The sequence below is a fragment of the Mustela nivalis genome, assembly GCF_964662115.1.
Source record: "Mustela nivalis genome assembly, chromosome: 18".
In the NCBI taxonomy this organism is placed as follows: domain Eukaryota; kingdom Metazoa; phylum Chordata; class Mammalia; order Carnivora; family Mustelidae; genus Mustela; species Mustela nivalis.
This window is the reverse complement of record NC_139037.1, coordinates 53,602,483-53,627,573: the sequence shown is the minus strand read 5'-3', so window position 1 is coordinate 53,627,573 and position 25,091 is coordinate 53,602,483. Positions and strand designations below refer to the sequence as shown.

Below are 25,091 nucleotides of genomic sequence, written 5' to 3'. Positions count from 1 at the left end.
TCTGCAGGGAGCCTGCTTCTCCCTCTGACTCTGCCTGCCACTCTGTCTGCCTGTGCTCACTCTCACTCTCTCTCTCTCTGACAAATAAATAAAATCTTTAAAAAAAAAAAAGTTGGTTTTTAAAGAAATACAACAAAACCAAGCAGTCAGACACATAAATTGACAATGTCCAGCATTCACTGAAAAATCACTAGACATACAAAAGAGTATGAACACATGACACTCGACAAGAGAAAAGTCATCCAAAGGAATCATGGTCAGACATGACACAGGAGGCAGAAATAGGAGACAAAGACATTGAAAGAGTTATTACAAGTATGTGCCAGATAGATTCAAGGATGTAAATGAGAACATTACCATTATATATTAAGAAGAAGATTAAAAACAGGAAACATAACTTTTTAGAAAAGATTCTATTTATTTGAGAGAGAGCATGTGTGAGCACACACGTGTGTGTGAGAGAGCGAGGGTGGGGGTGGGGTGGAGAGGGAAAGAGAATTTCAAGTGGACTTTATGCTGAGGGCAGAGCCCAACTCAGGGTTGGAACTCATGACCTTGAGACCATGATCTGAGCCAACATCAAGAGTTGGACACTGAACAACTGAGTCACCCAGGCATCCCCAGGAAATGTAACTTTTTAAAAAATGTTTGTATTTATTTATTTGACAGAGAAAGAGCACAAGCAAGGGGAGCAGCAGGCAGAAGGAGAAGAAAGCTTCCCACCGAGCAGGGAGCCTAATGCGGGACTTGATCCCAGGACCCTGGGATCATGACCTGAGCCAAGAGCACATGCTTAACTGACTGAGCCACCCAGGCACCCCAGGAAACATAACTTTTAAAGAAAAAAATATATTATCTGAGATGAGAGTTCCACTGAATGGGATCAACAGCAGATAGAACGTTGTAGAAGAATGATCAGCAAAGTTGAAGATGTAGCAGTAGATCCTGTTCAAACAGCAAATATAGAGGGGAAAAAAAGGATGGAAAATGGAAAACACATGTTCAGGGCCCTGTGAGATAGCATCAGGCCACATTACATATATAAAAGGAGAGACCCAGAGATAATGAGAGAGGAAGAATAGGGAAAAAATACTGAAATAAATATTAGCTTCAATTTTTATTAAATTTTTCCAAATTTGATTAAAATAGTAAATCCACAGAACCAAGGTACTCAACAAATTCCAAACAGGATAATATCTTTCTCTCTCATGTTCTCCCTCTCCCTTCCTTCTCAACACACACACACACACACACACACACACACACACACACACACACACCCCAAGGCATATATTAACAAAATAATTTAAACCCAGGGGAAAAGAGAAAATATTAAAACTGGCCAGAGAAAAAGACAAAACTACAAAGAAAGAAAGGTAAAAACTACAGAATTATCACAAGAAACTATGAAAGACAAAAGAATTTGAAGTACCATAAGGGAAGAAAATGTGATCCTTAAGTTCTTTATCCCATAAAAAAATACCTTTCCAAGCTAAATTAAACAGAAACTTCTCCAGACAAATAACAGTTGAGAGAATTCAGCACCAGCATACCCACGCCACAAGAAAGATAGGACAAGGTATTCCAGCAAAAGGAAACTGATGCTACAGGGAAAATGTATACAAAGGAATAAAGAGACATCAAAGGGTTAATATGTGGATAAATATGAAATAGTTTATTTTTCTAATTTAAAAAAAATCTCTTTAAAATTCTTTGTTTTAAAAAATGATATATTTTGAGATTTATAGCACTGTATTGTGAGGTTGAATTTTGGGCTTATCCAAGATAAACACACAGAAGCAACATATTACACAGGGTATGCCTAATTCAAATTAATTATAACAAAAATCCATCTGTGCCCTCCTCACCATGGATGCAGAACCAGCAGGAAGATTTAGTGGCCAGAGGTAGAGAGACCTGATTCCCTGGAGAGGAGGCAGGGTCCAGTCCCCCAGGACACCCTTGCTCCACAGAGCTGTACGGGAGCCAAGTCTCTGGGGTGAGCATCTGTAGTTTGACAGATCCTCATCCGCTGGTCAGCAGCACCACCGTGAGGAAGAGGGCTCAGTTACAACTTGCAGCCTTACTCTCTTTGGAGCCTTTGAACCTGTTGGGGGAAACACAGTTCTGAAATAAGGGGCCAGTTCTGTGGAGGGCTTGCTTTGGAGAGGACAAGAAGAGTGAAGCCACCCAAGGTGTCCCAGAATCTGGGCTTTTCACCTGGTGTAGTAGATCCAGGTGAGGCCATAGGTCAAAAGGAAGCCAGCGCCCATGAGGGCCCCTCTGAGTAGGGTGAGGATTAGAGGCCAGGTGCCCCCAGAGATTTGGGGACAAGAACAGGAGATACCTGGGGGAAGAAGACCGAGAGGAGGAGGAGAGTGAGGTTCCTTAAGTCCATACCTTAGTCTCCTTCACCTCAGAATTCAGGTGTCCCACGTATACTCATCCTGCACAGCTAGGTTCGGGCAAACATGGTAGGAGCTCCACAAGTATTAAACCTGACCGGGGAATTCTCCTCTATCACCCAAAACCAGCTGGGGCAGCACTAGGACCCTGGGATTTGTGGGGAGAGGGGCTCAGAGTCAGGCTTCTCCAGCACCAGCTCAGCCGGGCAGGGAAGCTGCTACCAGTGTCACAGACCAGGCGCAGTGACCTGCCCTCCTGAACTTGAAGAGAGGTGGTTCTGACTAGGGTCTCTGGGACTATGGGACAGAGAAAGCCAGAAGGGCAGGACTGAGAGCCCCTTCTCTTCCTCTGCCCTTCCACAGACACAGGCGTGGAAAATAGAGTCTCTCAAACAAGTGTTACAAGCACAGACAAGTAAGAGTGAAGGGTCATCTGGTGAGGTGGAGAAAAGGAGAAGCACCCGATGACCCCAGGACAGGTGGATGGACCTCTGAGCAACAGCTGGCATGTCTAGACCTGGCAGAGGACGTCCCAAGAAGTGGGCTTTGATGTGTGAGGCTGAGGAGGGGCGTGGACACATATAGGGTCTGACCACTTTCAGGGAGAGACGTGGAGGCTCACACACAGGTGATGCTCCCAACCTTTCCTCTGAGGGCCGCAGGGAACCACGGGAGGGTCTGAGCAGAAGAGGAACAGGGCCAGATCTAGGGTGCACAGAGAGACACCTGCGGGCTGAATTGTGCTGGGCTGGAGGGGTGGGGTGTTGCACAGAGAATGGCAGGTGGGAGAGGAGGCTGGTCCCAATGCAGGGGTCTCACTACGTGCAGGTGAGAGGAGGCGGAGGCCTGAGTGGGGGCTGCTGCCATGCAGATGGAGGAAGAGAGCCATTTGAGATATTTTTGAAGCTCGCTGAGTCATGGGGAGTGCTGATTGAGGCAAAGAAATGTCTCAAGTGACTTCCAGGATGTTGACTCAGGTGGCTCAGGTGGGAGGGGTCCCCCAGGGAAGCTGAAGGGACTCGGGAGGATCTGGACTGGACAGAGACAGACAGAGGGTCTTCTGGGCAGTTGGGGACTAGAGGCACCAGGGCCCGGGCTTACTCATGGGGTCGTGCAGAAAGCAGCCAGAGGCCCAGTGTCCAGCAACAGGAACCTATATCTAAGGCTCCTGGTGGGACAGTGAGATGTCATGCCACAGGAGAAGCAGAGAATCAGAAAAAGGGCATGATAGGAGAGTGAGGGGAGAGAGGAGGCAGCCATAATGACAGGGAATGGTCAACTAGGATTCCCAGGGACTCAAGAGTCCCTCTAGGGGAAGGGGGAGGGGCAGATTGGGTCCAGGGAGGGGATAAAGAGCTATGGGGCTTCATTCTGGCAGAACCTCACAACATTCCCTTATTTGACCTCTGAGACGTCCGTGGTGCCCCGGACCCTCTCCCACCTGTGCTGTTTCTCCTGAAGGTGTGGACGGTCAGGTTTTGTGGAGCATCTGGAACAGAAACAGATACGTGTCCACTTGCAGTGTGATGAGGCGGCCATGAGCAAGGGGGTGGGGCCCGAGAGTTCTCTCCCTCTTGACCCTGTGCCTCTAAGAATTCTCCCCAAGTATTTCACCCAACCCCTGTCCCCCCAACACCCCCAGCCCTCAGAGAGCCTGGCACCCTGGTCTGGCACTCACAGGACACGTTGAGCTGGACGGTTTTCTCCGTGCTCACACCAGCTCCGGGGAAGGTCACTCGACAGGTGAGGTTGGTGCCGTGGTCCTGGGGCCTCGGGGTGAGGGTGAGTACAGGGGAGTGGGGAGCCTTGGAGCCCCAGGAGGGAAGGGCGACTCCGATCCAGGAGAAGGTGGGGGGTGTCCCCCTCTCACAGGCCCATGGCACGCTACAGGTAATGTTCTTGGGGTGGCCAGATTCAAGGGGCCCTTGAATGTGGATGTCAGGTGTCTGTGTCAGAGCTGAGGAGGAGAGAGAGATTCTGGAGTGGGACCCTGAGTGTGGCCCTAGAAGTAGCCTCCACCCAGGCCAGCTGTCTCCTCCCCAGCCAGGATGGAGATCAGGGGGTCCTTCCCAGCCCTGCCCCAGGAGCCCTCGAGATGCATGCATGGGAATGTGTCCTCTCTTGAAGCCCATTCCTTACCCGTCACAAACACGGAGAGCTGATTCTGCAGGTAATTATATCTCACCGAAGACCCTCTCTCCACCCTAAAGAAGTATGTCCCTGAGTCCCTTCTCTGTGCATCTCTGATGTCCAGGGAGCAGTCGTAGGCCCGAGGATCCCCGAGGAGGTGGAATCGGCCCTGGGTCTCCTCCTGCACTTTACGACCTGGGTTGTTTGTGGCCACCGGAGCATGCTGGTATACACTGGCCCCTTCCTGGAACCAGTAGCCAAAAGCTGGGAAAGACTCAGTCCAGAACATTTTGGAGTGGGAGAAGTGGCAGGGCACGGAGACGCACAGGCCCTCCTGCACCTTCACCGTCTCCTGCACCTGCAGCTGGAAGTCCAAGCCCTGAGCCAGGGACCCTGTGGAGAATGGAGGGTCAGCAGCAGCCCCCCGCCCACCTCGCCCCCTCCCCTCGGCCCACTCATCTGTCCACAGCAGGGGTAGAAGCAGCAGCAACAGCAGCAGCATCTGTGAGATGGAGGGTGTGTGGGCCTCCTGTGGGTGAGGGAGAAGAGGAAGACAGCGGGAGGGAGGCTGAGGGGGACCCACGGGAAGCTGGGGAGGAGCACAGGGCCTCGTGGTTCACAGAAGAGGAACTACAGCTCCAGAGCTCTCCCCGCTCTCTACCCAGAGCCGGCCACACCCTTGGCTGGACACAAGGGAGACCCACTCGGGAAGGAGAGAGCAGGAGCAGACCCATGTCCTGCCCCTCATCTCGGCACTTCCCTCTGGCACCAGAGCCTGGAGCAGGACCTCTGAGACACGTGAGGCCTGGGACACAGTGAGTCTCCTGAGGTCTCTTCCACCTGTGGGGCTTGTCTGAGCAGCACCATCTACACTAGGGAGCTAGTCAACTCCTGGCTAGACCTGGAGGGTCACATCCTTATCTAGGCTCTTGGGTGTTCTGTCCTGCAAGGTGGGACTCTTTAGGTCTGTGTGAGCCTCTGGGGCAGAAGAAGAGACGGGATCCTGGGTGAAGAGAAGACAGCGGCCATTCATAAATTCATTCATTCATTCTCCATGAGCTTAGTGAACATCTGTGTTGGTGGAATGGAGACGAGACAGCTGGACCTGGCCTGGTCCATCCTGTGACGGGGTCCCCACCCAGGGAGCCACTTCCTCCCCAGACACACGATGCTGCCCTGCAGGGCTTAGAGCGCCCCAAACTCTACCTATTAAAGAACAACTTCCCATTTCCCCTCCTCCTGGCCCCTGAAACCACCATTGCACTTTCTGTCTCCAGGAATTTGACTCCTTTTGAGAACTCACATAAGTGGAGTTATCCAGCACCCATCTTCTTTGTGATCCATTTATTTAACTTACCGTAAAATCCTCAAGGTTCATCCATGTGGCAGCATATGACAGAATTTCTGTCCTTTTAAAGGCTGAATAATTTTCCATGATAGGGGCGCCTGGGTGGCTCAGTCGGTTAAGCCCCTGCCTTCCTCTCAGGTCATGAGCCCAGGGTCCTGGGATCGAGCCCCGCATTGGGCTCCCTGCTCAGGGGGCATCTGCTTCTCTGTCTCCCTCTGCTCCTCCCCCTGCTTGTGCTCTTTCTCTCTCTGCCAAATAGTGAAATTTTTAAAAATCTTTCAAAAAAAAAATTCCACAGTAGGTTAGGCCACATTTTTTATCTGCTCAGCTGTTGAGGGATCCTTGGGTTGCTTTTACCTTTTGGCTCTGGTGCCTAACGCTGCTATGAACATGGGTGTGCAAATATCTCTCCGGCCCCTGCTCTCAGTTCTTTTGGATATGCACCTGGACGTGGCATTGCTGGGTCATATGGTGATTCTATTACTCATTTCTTGAGGAAAGGTCATACTCCTTTATAACTTTATCTATTATCACGTCACATTAGCTATGCATTTTAACGTCTCCACTCTGGACCCCTCTTCTGATTCTGGACATTTGTACTCCTGCTCTCTCACGGACATCCCCATTGGAGGTCAAGGGGTTTCTCCAAATGAACCTTTCAAAACCTGGCTCTCTCGAGTCCTGCCTGGAACAGGACTCTGTCCTTCCAGCTGCTCAGGGGGAGACCCTGGGCATCGTCCTTGCTCCTCTCTTCCTCCCATCCCCCACATCCATTAGAGCATGCTGTTGGCCTGACCTTTGGAATATATCCAGAATATATCCTTCCCCACCTACAGTGCACCACCACCTCTTGGACCCCCCTGGACCAACGCTAGGACCCACCCCCGCCCCGTACCCCCAATGTCGTGCCTCTCTTTTTTGTTATCCTGGCCCCAGTCTGTCTGATTCTGAACAGAGTAGTCATGGGGATCCTGCTAAAATGAGGGCCTCAGCATGCATCTTCTCTCTGCAAAGGCTCCCACAATCTTGCAGTGGGCTGCAGCGGCCTTCCTTGGGGGTTTGTGCCATCTCCCGGGCTCCCTGACCTTTGTACTCCTGTGCTTTCGGCCTCAGAGCTGCCATACTCACAGTTCCCCTCTTCCCATCTTCCTGGAATACCTTCCTCTTAGGCAAGCAAAGAGTCTGCTTCTTCCCTCCCTTGGAGCCTTTGCTCCACTCTCACCTCCCCAGCCTCTCCGCTCCCGAAACCTAGCCCAAGGCACCGGAGAGCTTTTCCTCCAGGTCTGTATCAATCCGTGACAGGCTCTCATTTTATTTTTTACCTTTTTGTATTCTTGTTTCCATAACGACAGCACTTTGACCACAGAAGTGCTTGCTGTCCCCTTGAGTTTCTTGTGATAAAATATTCGTAAAAATAAAACTTGCAAATTTTTGATACTATAGAGGGTGCAATTCGGGGACAGCGAGTACACTCACAGTGTGGTGTAACGATCACCGCTGCCTCTTTCCAAAACTTTTTCATCATCCCCAACAGAAAGTCCACACAGTTACCCAACAACCCCTCCCCACCTCCATCCCTGAGCTCCTTGCAACCCCCATTCTACTTTCTGTTTCCATGAGTTTGCCTGTTTTGAGTAGCTTAGAGAAGCAGAATCAAACAACAATTGTCCTTTAGTGTCTGGCTTTTTCCTTTGGCATATTGTTTTCAAGGGTCATCCCTGTTGTGGCTGCACAACATTCCATTGTGTGTCTACACGACATTGACTCATCCATTCTTTTGTTTTTAAATCATCTTTTATTATTATATTTTGATTTTGTATTCATTTGAGAGAGAGAGAGCTAGAGAGAGAGGACAAGCAGGGGTAGTGGCAGGTGGAGGGAGAAGCAGATATCCCGCTGAGGGCGGAGCCTGACTTGGGGCTCAATCCCAGGACCCTGAGATCATGACCTGAGCCAAAGGCAGAAGCTTAACCGATGGAGTCACACAGGTGTCCCAAAACTCTTTTGCTTCTTGCTTTATGATCTAGATAATTCTTTTTTTTTTTTTTTTTTTTTGACACAGAGAGAGAGAGAGATCACGAGTAGGCAGAGAGGCAGGCAGAGAGAGAGGGGAAACAGGCTCCCCGCTGAGCAGAGAGCCCCATCTGGGGCTTGATCCCAGGATCCTAAGATCATGACCCAAGCCGAAGGCAGAGGCCCAATGCACTAAGCCACCCAGGTGCCCCCTGATCTGGGTAACTCTTTTTTCTATTTCTTGCATTTATTGCAGTGGAAAGGATCTATGAAATACTGTTTAACAGAAGTGGTAAGGGCAGCCATCCTTCTTGTGTTTGATTCTGGTGGGAAAGTTCTGTGACCTCTGGGACTGGCCCCTCCAGGCTTTCAGAGAAATCGTTAGCAGAAACTTTCTATTAAAGCATCTAAGAGAAGTCCTGACACACGCATGTGTGCAGAGTTCACAAAAAGCTTTGTGTCAGGACTTAATGACTCATCGATCTTTCGTGATCATCTTGCTAGATGAGGATGACTTCGCTGCTTTGTAGAACAGTAAAGTGAGTCATAAAGTGTGTCCATGGCGTAGACGGATTGGAATCAGTCTTTTGGACACAAGTCCTAGGGTCTTCCACACGTACTAGGAGATTCAAACTATTGCCAAGAAGCCCATTAATTTTAAAATAGTCAAGGCTGAGTGTGATGGGCTGAAAAATTATAAGACTAATATATTGAAGTCCTAAATCCCAGTACTATAGTACTGAGACTGTAGGAGATGGGGTCTTGAAAGAAGAAATTCCAGTTAAAATGAGGTCACTACGGTGGGCCTTAATCCAGTACATCTGGTATCCTCAGAAGAAACTTGGGACACAGACTCACACAGAGGGAAGACCAGGTGAGGACAGAGAAAGAAGACGGCCAACTATAAGCCAAGGAGAGATGCCTCTGCTGACACGTCGATCTCAGCTTCCAGCCTCCAGAACTATGAGAAAAACAGTTCCTCACTTGTGTGTCTTGATCTCTGAGTACTCGGTGTGGATGTCTTTCTGTTCCTGATACTTCGGCTTGGGAAATCTGAGGAGAGCATAGTGGAGCTCCTGTTCCTCTTCTGAAATGGGTCTGGCCTCGGCAGGAGGTGGGGGAGCTGCAGGGATGTCCGTCGATGACTGGTACTGATATGCCTGAGTGGAAGCAAGAGATACTCAGAGCTGGTTAGTAGGGTCTGAGGTAAAGCAGCCAAGGGCCAGAAGGGAATTGGCCCTGGTGGGACTTTTATCACTTACCCATTCATTTATTTTTAAATGTTTAATAATTAAGATTGGCCAGCCCTTAATTAGTGTTTATATCAATTATGTTACATTCTTTAAAAAAAAAAAGTCTGAGAGAGGGTATTATTTATGTATTCATCACACAAATAATAAAACTAAGGCTAAGAGAAATGATACACATTGCCCTAAGGACATACATCTATTTAGGGGTGCTTGGAAGGTTCAGTCAGTTAAGTCTCTGATTGTTGATATCAGCTCAAGTCTTGATCTCAGGGTAGTGAGTTTAAGCCCCAGGTTGGGCTCCATGCTGGGTGTGGAACATACTTTAAAAAAAAAAAAAAAAAAGACACACGTCTGTTTAAATGCACCATTGAGCCAACTCAAAATCAGTTCTAACTATAGTACCATCCTTTGTCTGGACAGTGTACGAGCTGTTGTGTGGAGTGACGAACAACACAACAACACAAGTACAGTTCCTGAGATCAGATGGCTTATGATTCTAGGAAAGGCAGTCACTAAACAAATAGAAAACAAATACATTCAGGGGCGCCTGGGTGGCTCAGTGGGTTAAGCCACTGCCTTCGGCTCAGGTCATGATCTCAGGGTCCTGGGATCGAGCCCCACATCGGACGGACTCTCTGCTCAGCAGGGAGCCTGCTTCCTCCTCTCTCTCTGCCTGCCTCTCTGCCTACTTGTGATCTCTCTCTGTCAAATAAATAAATAAAATCTTAAAAAAAAAAAAGAAAACAAATACGTTCAAAGTTCTACATTTGTGATAGGAGATATTTTGAAATCTAAAACAGGCAGGATTGGCGTATCCAGTTCCCAGTCAGGGGCAAGAAGACCCAGCAGAGGTCAGACCTGGCCATCAAGATGGCAGCCCACCTCTGCTTAGGATCCATAGCACCCTCGGGCTGTGGCAGCAAGAAACAGAGGCCCTCACACAGTGGCTCAGCAAAACAAAGAGAAAGAGTTCTCAGATTAAAAGGAAGCAGGTATTTCTTGGGGCTCTGGGAATACAAGAGGGGATAAAACAATAGCAACAGCCACAAACCGCCCTTGGGACTCCTCTGCTTAGGATAGGGAATGATTCTGATTGGAGCATGAGTACTGGGCTTAGTCCATGCTAGGCACTGTGTTAGACACTTCTTGTCACTACTCTAGGATACTCGATGAACTCATAATATTCCCATGTCACCAACATAAAGAGCGGTCAGAGAGGGTGTGTCATTTGCCCAAGGTCATCCAGCTTGTCTATGGGGAAAGATGGGATTTGAATGCAGGAGTCTAGCTCCAGAGTACATGCCTTTGGCCACTATACTGTACGAACTGCAAAAGACATTCCCTTAAAAGAAAAAAATACCGAGAATTTGAAAGTAAAGAAATGGAAGCTGTATTTCCTGATTCCCAACAAGATGGGGATTTAACACACACTAAGGGTCCCATTCCCCAAGGTCAACCAAGGAGAAACAAGACAGGGAATTATGGTAATTAAACTTTAAAAATGATTTTGTGTGTACTTGTTCTGCCAGTTACTGAAAGAAGAGTTTTGAAATCATCAGCTATAATTGCCAATCTGTTCTCCTTGCTGTTCTGTCAGTTTTCATATGTTCATTTTGATTAATATAATATATTATTATTATATTATTTGTATTATTGTATTTATATTATTTATTATATTTATATATAATTATATATTATATAATGTATATAATATTATAGAATATTATATATAATATAGTATAATATTAATTAATATTATTAATTATAATATGTAATCTAATATAATTTATTATTATTATTATAGGAGGCATACATGTTTAGGATTTTTACATCCAGACAAAGGGAGTAAATATTCCATGATTTCATTGATATGAAGTTCCAGACGGGGCAAAACTAATCCATAGTGATAGAAATCAGTGATTGCCAGAAAGGTCAAGCTGACTGGGCAAGGGAACAAAGGTATTTGGGGACCTGATGGAAATGTTCCACATCTTGACTGGGGACGTGGGCACGGGCGAACCCCTTTGTTAGAATTCATTTCACAGCATACTTAAGATAGGTGCATTATTATGTGTAATGTATACCTCAATGAAGTTGATATCAAACACACACACGGGGGTAGATTTGAAAAATGAAAAGTGGGAGTGATGAGTTGTGAGTTTGGGTTTCCCCAGTCTCTCTACCCTAGGGCCCAAGTCCACTGCTTCCCTAGCACCCAGTGGGTCTGGCACAGACTAAGTTTGGGTCATTGTACTTCTGGGTCATCAACCCCACAAGAAAAAGCGAATATTCCAGGGGAATGTGATACTCTGACATTGGAGCCATAAATATCCCTACAAGCAACCGGGCTATATACTTAGTCCATCAGAAGCAGAAGTATTAGAGCAGTTGAATCAGGAATTTAAAATAACCACAGGTGGAACTCCAGGGAGTAGTAGATGTAAATCAGGAAATGCTCAGGCGCCCTTACTGAGGGCTCCTTCCAAAAGCCATTTGCTGGATAGGAGCTCACAGCCTGTCACTCACCCCAGAGCCTGAGCTGTCAGCTGGACTCATATCCGTGCTTTGCACTGGCTGGACTGCTTTCTTCCTGCCGGTCTTCACTCTAAGGGAACAGCCCTGGGTCTTTCAGCTTGGTTATTTGGAGCATGCAGTAGGCAGACCATCCCCTGCAGCCCCATGAAGGGCATAGAATGAGGTAGGTGGAGGTGGGTCCAGTCCCCAGGTGCTCGCCCTAACCCAAGAGCTGGACCAGGGGCTGGAAGAGACCCAGGCTTGGCCCAGTTGGGTATGGGTTGATTCACACTACCACTCAGCCTCCTTCCCTGAGAGCTGGATTTCCAACCAGTCCAGGTTCCTCTAGCTCAGGCTCTCTGAGATTCCATGAACTTATCCCCTTCCCTCTCCAGGCTTCTCCCTCTATCCCTGGACCCACTCTCACCTGAAGATGAGGCAAAGGCAGAGGGAAAGCAGGGCCATGGTGCCAGCTCCCGCAACTGCTCCTATGACCCCACTGGTCCTGGGTTCCGGTTTATCTGCTGAAAATTTGAGTTGTGTGTAAGCTCCAGCTCCAATACTGACAACTTCCTTCTCTCCCCACCCTCTGTTAGTATAGCCACTCTCCATCTAGGACTCAGTCATGTGACATTCCACTGCCCAGGGGACCCTGAAGCAGCCCCTTCCCCAGGCCTCAGGACTGAGGATCTTAAACCTCCAGCTGCTCCATTTGGGGTCTTGGTAGCTCTCTCCCACCAGCCCCATCTCTCCGGGGCTGTTATGGGTTGAATTGTGTCCTCCACCAAAGTCATATGCTGAAGTCCTAACCTTCTGGTATACCCTTCCACCCAGAATCTCAACATGGGATCTTATTTGGAAACAGGGTCTTTACAAAGGTAACCGAGTATTAAAATGGGACTGCTAGGGTAGACCGTAACCCAATATGGCTGGTGTCCTCATGAAATGGGGCTGTTTACACACACACACACACACACACACACACACACACACACACACACACAGGGGGATGACATGTAAGCATGGAGGTAGAGGTTGGGGTGATGCTTCCACAAGCCAAGGAACACTAGATTGCTAGAAAACACCAGAAGCTAGGGGAGAGGCTGGAACAGGTTCTCACGGCCTCAGAAAAAACTGATCTGCAGACACTTTGATCCTAGGCTTCTAGCCTCCAAAACTGGAAGACAGTAAATGTCCATTGTTTAAGCTGTCCAGTTTAAGGTACTTTGTTACAACATCCCTAGAAAATTAATACAAGTGCCAAGTTCTTCTTCCTCCAGGCATCACTCCCCAGACCTGGGAGCAGACCCCAGACCTGGGAGCAGCAGGACAGCGGCGCTCTGTTTCCCATGTGCATTCTGGGTCTCGCAGCTGAGTCTGAGGCCGGAGCTCAGCGGCCCACTGAGGCTCAGGGAGCTGTTGGCCCAGGGCCCCACAGAGCTGGAGGTGACAGTTCAGGAGGCGTTGCTGTGGTTCCCCTCCATCAGCTCCTCCCCCAGCCGCCAGCGCAGGGTGGGTGCCCACTGGGCTCGGGAGGAGCAGTTACAGCGCAGCCCCTCGCCCTCCCAGGAGCAGGAGGGGCTGAACAGCTGCAGGGGGTCTGCAGGAGGAAGGGGAAGGGTCAGCGGAGCCGCTGCTCCTCAGGGCTCGGGCAGCCTGCTCCCAGGGGTCCCCACACTCACAGACCACAGAGAGATGCAGGGAGATGTGCTGGGAGCCCAGTGGGTTCTGAGCTTGGCAGATGAAGTCTCCTTCCTCCACAGCCCCTACTTGAGACAGGCCCAGGATTGGACTCCTGCAGATTGGGGCGGCTTTCCAAGTGGGGGACCCCCGGAACCAGCTCAGCTCAGCAGGGGGGTTGCTGTCAGTAACACAGAGCAGCTGCAGAGCCTGGCCCTCTGAGATGAGAACTGATGAGGTGTTTTGCAGAGTCCCCAAGGCTTTGAGGAGAGAAATAGAGAGAGAGAGAGAGAGACCTGAGTTGTGTGAAGCTGGTGTTTCTCTCCTCTTACAATGTCCACACTTGCTCTGAGGAGGGAACTAGCAGAGTCCACGCCGAAGGCCTGCAAAGGAGGCTCGGACGATTTCCCTGGAGCTGCTCCAACTGTCCAGCAGATGGAAATCTGAGGACCTGGAACAGGAACATGTTGAACAAAGGTAGGGAAAGGGTCAAAGAGGAGCCTGAAAGCAGGAGGAGGATTTGCCCAAAGAAAGTTGTAGGTGAGCGAACATTAACTTCAGGGAGTCAACGTTGGTGGGGGCTTCTCCCCACCACTCTCCCCATGCCTGAACTTGGTGACTGGCTTCTTGTACGTGTCTCATGCAATTCCTGGCCAGCAGGATCTCTGAGACCCAACGAGGACTGTCCTGGTAGGGACCCAGTTTCCACCCCAGCCCTGGAGAAAAGAGGTTCTTTCCTACCTATTCTGCTTCCTTGGAAGATCCTGATGGCTGTGTTCTGTGGAGCATCTGGACAGAAGGATGAGGCAGCCTCAGCACTTGCGGTAAGAGATGAGTGGGTACTGGGCCTTCCCCACAGGAGCCACAGAAGCAGGTAAATGGTTCTCTTCCTGCTTAGCTACCAAGACCCCATTGTCAAGCCCTAGCCCAGCTCTGCCCTGGTCTCGCATCTCAGGGACGTGGGCATCCTGGTCCCACACTCACAGGTGACATTGAGCTGGACAGTCCTTTCCACCATCACACCAACTGCAGGGAAGTACACTTGGCAGGTGAGGTTGGTGCCATGGTCCTGGGGCCGTGGGGTGAGGGTGAGTACTGAGGAGAAGTGAGTCCTGGTGCCAAGGGAAGTGAGGGCAGCTGACGTCCAGGAGAAGATGGGGGATGTGCCCTGCTCACAGGCCCAGGGCACAGAGCAGGTCAGGTTTCTGGGGTGTCCAGACTCCAGGGTCCCCGGGATGATGATATGAGGTGTGTGGGTCAGGGCTGTGAGGACAGAGAGGATAGATAGGGGCCTCTGGTTATTTTGTTATCCTGTCCCAGTGCCGGGCTGTGGCTGTCTCCACCCCTCACCGTCCCCCAAGAGGAAAAGAATGTTCATTTTTCTATCTCTGGGGCCTTCCCCCGGGCCCTTACCATACCTGTCACATTCAGAGAGAACATAGTATCTAGATATGAATATGTGCCCAATTGAAAGAAATAAGTCCCACTGTCCCCCTTGTGGACTTCTGTGATGTCCAGGGAGCAGTTCCCAGTCTGGAGGTCCCCACGGATGAAGAACCGGCCCTGGGTTCTCTCATGCAGCTTCTGGTTTGGTTTGTTGGTGGCCACTGGAGGATCTTGGTTTACATCTGCCCCTTTCTGGAACCAAGACATGTAGGGGCTCATAAAGGAAGGCCAAGGATAGTAAAATTCGCATGGCACGTGGACACATAGGCCCTCCTGCACTGTCATAGACTTCTGGAGTTTCAGCTTGTAGCTCAGAACCTGAGCCACAGACCCTGGAGAGAGAAAGAGGGGAAAATTCATCCCAGAGCTCCAATGCCTCCCCCGAGTGGGGCCCCCTCTCTCCTCAGGCCACTCACCTATCCAGAGCATGAGCAGCAGCCACAGTGGCATCCCTTCCTGATGCCTGGGACAGCCTGCCCTCTGCGGTTCCTCTGATAGAGAAAAGAAGCCACAGGATATGGGAGGGCAGAGGAAGCTTCAACCGGAAGCCTGTGGTAGAAACAAAATGTCACAAACCTAGAATAGAGAACTTCAGACCCACAGTCAACTGTGAATAACCTTTGAAATAGTCTGGTTCCCTTTCTGTTTGTGACAGGTGGGTGCTGAGACTTGATGCTGCAAAGGTCTTTCTTAAGTAAGGCAGTGAGGAGGGACGAGAGCCTCCAAGTCCTGCCTCTTAAGCTCCTGCCCAGATGTCCAACTGAACACCTGTTCCTGGACAGAGAAGTGGTTCTGAACTTGGGTTTGGCTCTTGGCCACTTGAAAATAATATTCACACACACCTAGAACTAATATAACACTGGATGTTTACTATACTAGAATTAAAGGAAAAGGAAAAAGAATCCATACTTGAGAGACAAAAGATGGTGCTTTATTCAAGAAGTTGGCAACCTGGGAAGATGGCAGACTGATGTCTCAAAGAAGGCATAGGAAAAGGAAAGGGAGCTGTGTGCAGAAGAAGCAGGTTAGTCATGTGAGGACATGATCCTGAACAGACTGGCTGACATCCACAGAAGCTCTGTTCAGAGGTGGTCATGCCTTCTCTCTTGGGAAAGTCTGATCCTTCACGCCTCAAGGCTAGTGGTCTGCCAGTCTCAAAGAAAGAAAGTTAGTTCTGCTGCAGATCAAGAGATGTAAGTCAGCATGCAAGGAGAGCATAAGCTTGAAGCAAATTAACCCTTCAGACCTGTTGGAATGCTGTTAGAGTCCCAGCCAGCCAGCCCTCCAGAGGAGAGTCACAGCCTCGGGACTGTCATGGATGTGGCCTGCTAGGGACGGGTGTCAGGATAGCCTACATAGATAGCTTCAGAGGCTTAAAAGAGTCCAGATGAAGCAAGAGAAGCAACACACATCTTCACTTCACACACAACACACACACTTCACTTCACATCCATCCATCCATCCATCCATCCATCCATTCATTCACAAAATAACATTAAAAAAAAAAAAAAAGACAGATTTGCATCAGTCCTGACCTTCAACTAACTCAAGCAGTGGGGGAAGATGACAAATTTGGACTTCATCTGAAGGCAATGGGGAGCCATGGAAGGTTCTTTAGCAGGAAAGAGGCAGGGTCATATCATTATCAACATGATCCTTCTAAGGCCAGTTGTAGGGAAGAACTGGAAGAGAGAGGCTGGAGGCCAAAAGGCCAGAGAGGAAACTGTTGTGACTTTGGGGAAGGGGAGAACCAAGCCCACGTGGAGACAGCAGCCTTGGTGATGGAAAAAAGAATGATTTAAGACACTTTCAGGAAGTGAAACTGAAAGAGAGGTGCAGTGGGTGGGGGAGGGACTATTAGAGGGACTCCCAGAGCCCTGACTCTAGTGATGGGGGCTGGAGGTGCCATGGCCAAGAGTAGCGAATGTGCAGGGCTAGGCTGGGAAGAGGAAGTAAAAAAGGTAGCAAAGTTCACCTCAGGGGCAGGTATACCCAGTGTGGGGAGCTGGGGTCCCTGGGCAGAACCGTGGGAACACACATACACACACACAAGCTTAACTGTGGAAATAGGAGTGAGGGACTGAGGTGGCCTGGCCAGGAAAGTAGCAGGAGAAGATGGTCCTTGGTGACCCTGGTGAGAGTTTTTCCAGGAAGGAGCAGCAGCCAGACCATGAAGAGGGCATTCAACAGGACATCATCAGCCTTCTCCCGTTTGACCTCTGACTTCTGCCCTGAGCAGCAGAAACCCCACTTCCACCACTTCCCCAGAACAGAGTGTTTTTCCTACTTGTGCCATTTCCTTGGACAGGGCCCAATACCAAGATTCCTAGACTATTCGGACCAGACAATGACAATATTTTCTATTTCAACTTGGAGGTGGCGGCTAACCCTTTGGGTCTACAGAAGGCTGGTGAAGTGAGACTGTCATGCTTTCTTCTCCTTCCTCATGCCAGGCTTTTAGTCAGGCCTCAAGTCACACAGGTCCTCAGGGACCCAGGTGTCCTGACCAACAACTGTAAGAGACGTTGACCCAGGTGGTGTCAGGAGTTTAACTAAGGAAGGGGTCTAAGAAGACAGCTCAAGCAGCAATGAGTCAAAATGAGAGTAACAATGAAGCCTTTAATCACATACTATGGTATATTCTGCCGGAGTCTAAATGGGAGAAAGCACTGCCTCCTCCCTGTCCCACTTTCCCCAACAGAAAGATGATTGGGTGCTAAAGGAAAAAATATATATGATTCTAGGGGCTCTTGGGAGGCTCAGTTGGTTAAGTATCTGCCTTCGGCTCAGGTCATGATCCCAGGATCCTGGGATCAAGTTCCGCATCAGGCTCCCTGCTCAGTAGGGAGACTGCTTCTCCCTCCCCCTCTACCCACCATTCCACCTGCTTGTGCTCTCCCACTCTCTCTCTCTCTCTCTCTCTCTGTCAAATAAATAAAATCTTTAAAAAAAAATATGTGATTCTAACTGTCAAGGGAAAAATTATTCATGATACTCCTTTAGGAAGGGTAAAGACTATATTCAGGGCCATTGCAATAAATGCAGAAACCACCATAATGGGGTTTGGCAGCAGGAGAGAGACGGCTCAACTCTGAATACAATAAAGAAAAGTGGGAATTTAAATCCAAGGAGCAGGATGAGGGTCAGTGGAGGGAAAATCATTTTGAGGGGGGGGATGGGGAGGTAGGAGTGGAAAATACTGAGTTCTGAGTCAGAGTGGGGGAAGTGTCTTCAAGTTTTTCTCTTCTTTCCCCCATAAGGAGGCCTCAGTGGAGGAGCCTGAAGACCTCTGCCTGAGGCCCCAGGTAAAGAGGGGTCAGAATGAAGACCTCTGGCCTGTAGATGCAAATATGTGAGGAGAATAACCAGCCAGAAAGGTCTGAGTCCTTGACAGGAGCAACTCTCTTCAGACCTTTTGATGCCCTAGCTGTCAGCAAGTCTGGAGCAGGGAGGGCAGCTTTGCCCCTTGAGGCCTGTCCTCCAAGGAAGGCCTTCATCTGTGCCTGTGACTGGCCTGGAAAATCACATACAGGTTTTAACCAAGGGCCTTCTCAGATGGTACTGTCCACAGAACTACCACCTCCTAAGCAGGTCACCTGATATGTAGTGCTGGTGTCATGACCTTGGGATCTTAAGATATGTATGAGTACTAAGGGATGGGGGGTCTTGGGGCCCAGGGAGGTGAGAAACTTCTTACAGAAGTTCCTGGAAAAATGCTCTTTAGATTCTGAAATGACTCTGCCCTACAAGCTATAAGGGTATAGATTTAGTGTATATGGTACAAACTGGGGAAGTCAGCTTTTCCTCTGGAGGAAAAGACTCAGATCCTAGAGTGTGATCTTGGGCACAACCTCTGCAATGGCCTCTCCTATTAGCCTCAGTGCTCTGTACATCTCTCCCACCCTCTAGATAAGGAGATGTGTTCCTGTTTCTGGGGTCCTTCCCTGGGGACCCTTGGCTATTTATCACATTCAGAGATAGTGTCATATATTGGAAGCCATATTTCTCTACTTTTAAAAAAAGATTTTATTTTTAAGTAATCTCTATACCCATTGTGGGACTTGAACCCACAATGTTGAGATCAAGAGTTGCATGCTCCACTGTCTGGGAACAGCCAGGTGTCCCTACATTTCTCTAACCTGAAGTATTTCCACTTCTCTGAATTTTGGTAAATCTGATGCTCAGAGAGCAACTGGGGGCCCTTGGGTCCCAGGGGAGGTCCTCTGTCTTTGGTTTTGTTAGGATCCGTGGCCAGAGAAGAATTATGATGTCTCTCACCTGATTCCAAGATCTAAAAGTGGGCATTGATAGGTCAAAGTCAGTCCAGAATGGGATTAGATGCACAGACCCTCCTTCACTGACACTAACTGTAGGATGCAGATGATACCTGCACCAACCTCCAGGGACCATGATAACAAACAGAACGTCTGACTACAGACCCACCCAGACCCCTTCCTCAGACCTCTGTTGCCCTCACATTTGCAGCCACCAAAGCAGTGGCAGCATCTCTGGGCTGCAGAGAATAGAGTCAATTCCCTTAACACTGTCTGGTTAGCCTCTCCCAGCTTGGAGATGGGGGCATCTGAGGGGTGGTAAGACAGCTCTGGATGCTTTCTGGATCAAATGTATGATTTCTGCCCCTAACTTCTCCTTTCAACAGGAAAACCCCTCTCTCCCTCAGGCCACTGCAGGGGAAATGAAAGCTGAGCTCTTATCTCCCTGGACCATGGTAGTGTGGACCTTCCTTCCTCCCACACCCTGGAACACTGCCTCTTAACTTCTGAAGACCAATCCACTTCCCTCAAGAGAGATGTGGAGTTTGAGGGTCTGTTTTCCTGAGATAGCTTTCTTGGAGACTCATGAGGATGGAGGAATGGAAGACCAAGACCCTCCTGGGAACAAATCCTCTCTATGTTGGATCTACCCTAGAGACCTCAGGAAGTCCTGAGTGAACTCCTGAATTTGTCTGCAGGGAAAGACCCTAAGGACAAAGGCTGGGACTGAGCCTGGAGCTCTGACTCCAGCCCCACACTTGGGTATGCAGCTTGTGTGAGCTGGAACTCATGACTAGGTCTTTACCTCGCCTCACATTTCCTATGAGCTCTGCACATACAGAACATCTCTCCCCTTCTTCTCCACAGTCTTCCAGGTGCTACAATTCCTCTTCTCCATGGAATGATGACTGAATTTCCCTCTCCTCACTTAGACTCTAGATCTCCCACAGATAGTGCTCCATCTCTGAATTCACAGAACTCTTCCTAATCATAGGAAGGTCCCTCAGCACTTAAACACTTTGAATGTCTTCCTTTGCTTCCAAAGACAATGCCTTAGTCAGCCTCCTGATATTCCAGTCCTTTCTTTATCTGACAGACACTGAAGTATATTTTTTTATATTTTTTTAAATTTTTTTTAAGATTTTGGTTTTTTTTTTTTTAATTTATTTGACAGACAGAGATCACAAGTAGGCGAGAGGCAGGCAGAGAGAGAGGAGGAAGCAGGCTCCCTGAAGAGCAGAGAGCCAGATGCGGGGCTTGATCCCAGGACCCTGGGTTCATGATGACCTGAGGCAAAGGCAGAGGCTTTAACCCACTGAGCCACCCAGGCACCCCTGAAGTATATTTTTAAAAAATCTTTTAGGATCTGGCACATAACTAGGGTCAGTAAAGGATCATGAGACTTGTTCTCCATCTTCCAAGGTTCCATTTGGGTATCAGCAAGAGCCTGAGCAAGAGAAAGAAGGAGAGAGCGTGGAGGAGAGAGGGACAGAGGAAGAGGGAAAGGGAGAGGGAAACCGGAGAGAAAGGGGAAGTGGGGAGGAAGGTATCAGCTTTTTTGATAGAGAGGCGCTGCTTGTAAGAAGTGGAGGAGAGAGTAAAGGTTTATCCAGACAGAGAGGGATCTCTGAAGAGATTGGGGGTGGAGTCAACCCTGAGAGGCAAGAAACCAAGTGTATATGAGCAGTCCCACACTGAGGGTATGACCGCACATAAGGCCCTAACTCCCTGGGGTAGTAAGGAGTCTGGGAAGGGCAGAGCTAAACTGGGAGGCACTTACCCTGTTGGTATCTATCCCCAGGACTTCCCGATTCTCCCATCGCGTCTGCCCACAGAGGGAGCGCTCTATCCAGCCAAGACCCCGAAATTAGGCAGTGCCGCTGTCCGTGGTGCTGAAGCAGGATTAGGTACCGAGTTCGGGAATAATTGGGCTGTGCAGAATAGTCTCGTCCAGGAAAGCCGCTGAGTCAGGACTGGGCCTGCCTAGGAGTGAGAAAACTGGGAAGGAGCCAATCCCTTTCCCACTCCTCCTTCCTCACCCCGCCAGCTAAAGTTGGCTCTGCCAAGCAGTTGAATCAAAGCCCCTAGCAGCCCATCTCTAAACTTAGTGTTATGTTAGAAAAATAAAACCCCATTTATTAAGGTTCCTGAAAGTCTGCCTTCTTGTAACTTAGAACAAAATGCATTTCTCAGGGCGCCTGGGTGGCTCAGTGGGTTAAAGCCTCTGCCTTCGGCCCAGGTCATGATCTCGGGGTCCTGCATCGGGCTCTCTGCTCAGCAGGGAGCCTGCTTCCTTCTCTCTATGCCTGCCTCTCTGCCTACTTGCGATTTCTGTCAAGTAAATAAATAATATCTTTTTTAAAAATGCATTTCTCATTGATACGTTAGGTGGGAAGTGGAGATGATTCTTCCAATTCCATCTGAAGCCAACAAGACATTTTCCAAAAGTGCCTTACTCATTTAAATATCCCGATGACACATTAAGACTGCCTGATATGATTGACTTTTCTCACTTTTCTAATTCAAGATTAGAGAAATAGTGTTATATTTCTTTATTTTCTATTGGTGTGATTATAAACAACTTTCCTCATCTATTTCTGTTTAGTTAACTATAATCCTTCTTGGGACGCCTGAGTGGCTCAGTCGTTAGGCATCTGCCTTCAGCTCAGGTCATGATCCCAGAGTCCTGGTATGGAGTCCTGGGATCAAGCCCTGCATTGAGCCCTGCAGCAGGCTCCCTGCTCTGCAGGAGGCCTGCTTCTCCCTCCCCCACTCCCCCTGCCCATGCTCCCTCTCTCGCTGTGTTTCTCTCTGTCAAATAAATAAAATCTTTTTTTAAAAGATTTTTTTAATAAAAAGATTTTATTTATTATTTGACAGAGATCACAAGTGGGCAGAGAGGCAGGCAGAGAGATAGAGGGAGAAGCAGTCTCCCTGCTGAGCAGAGAGCCCAATATGGGGCTCGATCCCAGGACCCTGAGACCATGACCTGAGCCAAAAGTAGAAGCTTTAACCCACTGAGCCACCCAGGTGCCCTAAATAAATAAAATCTTAAAAAGAGATAAAATATTCATCCTAACTCTAAATAAAAGGGACCTATTTGATGAACGTAGGTGAGGTTCGGTGGTGAGGTCTGGAGCCAAAGACCAAGAAAGAATTCTTGAGACATCTTTGGTGCAAAATGGTGGTTTATTAAAGCACGGGGACAGGACCCTTGGGCAGGAAGAGCTGCTGACCTGGGGTCTATTATATACTTGTAAGTTGGGGTGGGAATTAGGGATGACATAAGTCTCTAAGAAATTTTGGAAGCAAGGTTTAGGACCTTGAGGAGCTAGCTATTGTCTGGGGGAAAGGTTATTCATTACCAGTAATAAAACCTTTTTGTGAGACCCTTTAAATGTTTATCAATGGGCCACATGCTTGGGAATAATTGCCAACACTATCTTGGAGGTTTAGAGATAAAGTTTCCAAAGGAATTGTTAAAGTAGACTTACAGGATCCTGGTTGGGGGTAGGGGGTGAGTCAGGCTAGGATTGCCCTTTGCCCTTAGCAAAGCCTTAAGGTGGGGGTAGTTGAGTCCCTAGAAGAGAGTCACTTTGCCTGTTTTAAGGGCTTGTCAGTAGGTAAGAAAATTTAATAATTTTTCTTCTACCTCTGTTTCCCACATCATATTCACCCCTGTTTGGGGAATCACAGCTTTGGAAGTTATGTTCTGTGATCTCTTTATTTGCAGCAAAGAAATTTTCTTTGTGTGATAACTCCACTGGTGTAATTTCTGACGTGGAAAAGAAAGGCAAAAGGAAATGTGGATAAAATTAAATTCCTTATAACTTGCAACCCATTGACAAATACTTGAAGTAGGCAGAATATGACATCCCTCTAGAACCCCCAACTGTCTTAAGGTTAATGCCTTCCTAGAGGGGTAAAACAAAACAAAACACCCTTAGCTTGACAACAGTCAGAACTCAAGGATCTTTTAAGTCTTCTTTAGCATCTGAAAATCCTTTTGGAAACTTCTTTTGTCTTTACCTCCCCCAACTCCAAAGGATATAATCAATTGCTCCTCAACAATCCCAGTGCAGCTTTTTTGGCCCAAGGGTCCTGTCCTGTGTTTTAATAAAACTACTTTTTTTGTACCAAAAATGTTTCAAGAATTTTTTCTTGACCTTTTGTTCTCCAGCCCCACTTCAAATCACATCAGCTTCTATCTGGACTTCACAAGGAGGGAACTCACATTAGTTCAGTTACACAATGACCTTAAACAATTTTTCTTGGGCATACTACAGGAATCTAATAAATATTTGTTGAATAAATAAACCAGAATATTTTTCTCACATAACAGCACAGTCTTATTATGTAACAGCACTGTTTTAAACATTTTTTAATTTTTTTTAAAAGATCTTATTTGGGGACGCCTGGGTGGCTCAGTTGGTTGGACGACTGCCTTCAGCTCAGGTCATGATCCTGGAGTCCCGGGATCGAGTCCCACATCGGGCTCCCAGCTCCAACGGGAGTCTGCTTCTCTCTCTGACCACCTCCTTGCTCATGTTCTCTCTCACTGCCTCTCTCTCAAATTAAAAAAAAAAAAAAAGATCTTATTTGTTTTTTTTTTTAAAGATTTTTGTTTTATTTGACAGAGATCACAAGTAGGCAGAGAGTCAGGCAGAGAGAGGGAGGGAAGCAGGCTCCCCACTGAGCAGGGAGCCCAATTTGGGGCTCGATCCCAGAACCCTGGGGCCATGACCTGAGCTGAAGGCAGAGGCTTTAACCCACTGAGCCACCCAGGCACCCCTGTTTTAAACATTTTGCCTATGATAATTTAATTATTTAATCCTCACAACTTTTTGAAACAGGAAATTGAAGTACAGAGAGGTTAACTAACTTGCCCAAACTTGAACATCTTGCTTTAAACCTAGGTTGTCCAGCTCTAGAATCTTTGTGTTTAACCGTTATATCTGATGTAGGAAAGATGTTAGGGTTGGAAGCCGATGGCCAACAAATTCTTGAGACGTCTTTGGTGCAAAAAGGTGGTTTTATTTATTAAATAATAAAAAAGGTGGTTTAATTTATTAAAGCACAGGGACAGGACCCATGGGCAGAAAGACTTGCACTGGGGTCATGAGGAGTGGCCCATTATGTACCTTCAGGTTGGAAGGGGGTTAGGGATAACCTATGTCTCCCAGGTATTTTGGAAGCAAGGTTTCCAGGACCTTGAGGGGGCTAGCTATTGTTGGGAAAAGGTAATTTATTACCGTCTAATAAACTTTAGTCATGAGACCCTTTAAATGTGTATCAGTGGGCCATATGCTTGGGGATGATTGCCGACACGAATCTTGGGGGGTTTAGAGATAAAGGAAATTTCTAAAGGAATTTTTATATGTTCAAGTAGACTTACAGTGGGGGGGGGGGCGGGGGCATTGTCAAGCTAGGATTGCCTTTTCGCCTTAGCAGAATATTAACATCAGGCAGTTGAATCCCTAGAGGAATGCCACTCTGCTTGTTTCAAGGATTTATAAGTGGGCTGTAGATAGTAAAGAAATTTATTAACTTTTCTTCTCCCTTTGTTTCCCGCATTATACCTACTGCACTACACGGCTGCAGAGCTTACAAAACTACTTCAACACTGGGTCTGGCTTTATCTCTTCTTCTCTCACCTGCAGAGCACTGGGGAGTGGCTCCTATCAGTCGTGAAGGGCCAATCCCTGTGTTTGGTCTGAGGATTGACAGCAACCCCTGCCAGGCTGAGCAGGACCCTGGAGAGGCAAGCCCACAGCCTACCCAGTCCCCAGAGCCTGCGGTTGGAGCTACTTCCGGGGGAGTCTGGTGATAGAGAGGGGTTTGTCGGCCAGACTCACCACACGCTGAGATCCCATTAACTTTTCCATGCAAGGTGAGTTTGGTAGGGAAGAAGGGATAGAATACCTGGGTCCAATAAGATGCCATGATGACTATGGGCAGTGTATCGCTTCACAGTTTTTACCGAGCATGCGCACCGCTCATTCCAGGTCGCGCTAAGAAACGCGCCTGGAAA

General features: G+C 48.2%; 2 protein-coding genes across 10 annotated transcripts; both read right to left on the bottom strand.

The window, feature by feature from the left end:
• Positions 1–1,654: 1,654 nt before the first annotated feature.
• On the bottom strand, positions 1,655–5,112 carry LOC309852772 (sialic acid-binding Ig-like lectin 8). Of its 7 annotated transcripts, none has more exons than XR_014305375.1 (5): positions 4,545–5,112; positions 4,084–4,362; positions 3,810–3,894; positions 2,401–2,553; positions 1,655–2,107 (listed from the first exon to the last, which is right to left on the bottom strand). XR_014305375.1 is itself a non-coding variant. In XM_082710048.1 (5 exons), exons 1-5 carry the CDS (start codon positions 5,035–5,037, stop codon positions 2,084–2,086), a joined length of 1,008 nt encoding a protein of 335 aa, XP_082566174.1. In that variant the 5' UTR covers positions 5,038–5,112; the 3' UTR covers positions 1,655–2,083. The 7 variants fall into 7 exon arrangements, 6 of the variants coding, with proteins under 6 accessions (XP_082566174.1, XP_082566175.1, XP_082566173.1 ...); XM_082710048.1 differs by lacking the exon at positions 2,401–2,553 and adding an exon at positions 2,221–2,347; XM_082710049.1 differs by lacking the exon at positions 2,401–2,553 and adding an exon at positions 2,221–2,347 and having other exon boundaries at positions 3,847–3,894.
• A 2,546-nt stretch (positions 5,113–7,658) lies between these two features.
• Positions 7,659–25,016, bottom strand: SIGLEC6 (sialic acid binding Ig like lectin 6). Of its 3 annotated transcripts, XR_014305368.1 has the most exons (12): positions 24,916–25,016; positions 20,841–21,043; positions 15,203–15,335; positions 14,759–15,118; positions 14,325–14,603; positions 14,082–14,129; positions 13,637–13,791; positions 13,343–13,426; positions 12,976–13,260; positions 12,088–12,184; positions 11,673–11,751; positions 7,659–9,056 (listed from the first exon to the last, which is right to left on the bottom strand). XR_014305368.1 is itself a non-coding variant. In XM_082710004.1 (9 exons), the coding sequence occupies exons 2-9, from the start codon at positions 15,234–15,236 to the stop codon at positions 8,877–8,879; spliced, it is 1,335 nt and encodes a 444-aa protein (XP_082566130.1). In that variant the 5' UTR covers positions 15,237–15,335; positions 16,322–17,913; the 3' UTR covers positions 7,659–8,876. The 3 variants fall into 3 exon arrangements, 1 of the variants encoding a protein (XP_082566130.1); XR_014305369.1 differs by lacking the exons at positions 13,637–13,791; positions 20,841–21,043; positions 24,916–25,016 and adding an exon at positions 16,322–17,913 and having other exon boundaries at positions 13,343–13,600; XM_082710004.1 differs by lacking the exons at positions 12,976–13,260; positions 13,637–13,791; positions 20,841–21,043; positions 24,916–25,016 and adding an exon at positions 16,322–17,913 and having other exon boundaries at positions 13,343–13,600.
• Between the last annotated feature and the right edge of the window lie 75 nt (positions 25,017–25,091).

What these genes read in the sequence shown, in the direction of transcription:
- LOC309852772 (XM_082710047.1), bottom strand. Translation starts at nt 5,037, where the DNA reads ATGCTGCTGCTGTTGCTGCTGCTTCTACCCCTGCTGTGGACAGATGAG. An exon ending in CGTCCAGCTCAACGTGTCCT is followed by an intron (nt 3,895 to 4,083) that starts GTGAGTGCCAGA and finishes TTTCTGTTCCAG; the next exon opens with ATGCTCCACAAAACCTGACC. An exon ending in GCACCACGGACGTCTCAGAG is followed by an intron (nt 2,348 to 3,809) that starts GTCAAATAAGGG and finishes TTCTTCCCCCAG; the next exon opens with GTATCTCCTGTTCTTGTCCC.
- SIGLEC6 (XM_082710004.1), bottom strand. Translation starts at nt 15,236, where the DNA reads ATGCCACTGTGGCTGCTGCTCATGCTCTGGATAG. An exon ending in GTTCTCTCTGAATGTGACAG is followed by an intron (nt 14,604 to 14,758) that starts GTATGGTAAGGG and finishes CTGTCCTCACAG; the next exon opens with CCCTGACCCACACACCTCAT. An exon ending in CTTCCAAGGAAGCAGAATAG is followed by an intron (nt 13,601 to 14,081) that starts GTAGGAAAGAAC and finishes CTCTCCTCAAAG; the next exon opens with CCTTGGGGACTCTGCAAAAC.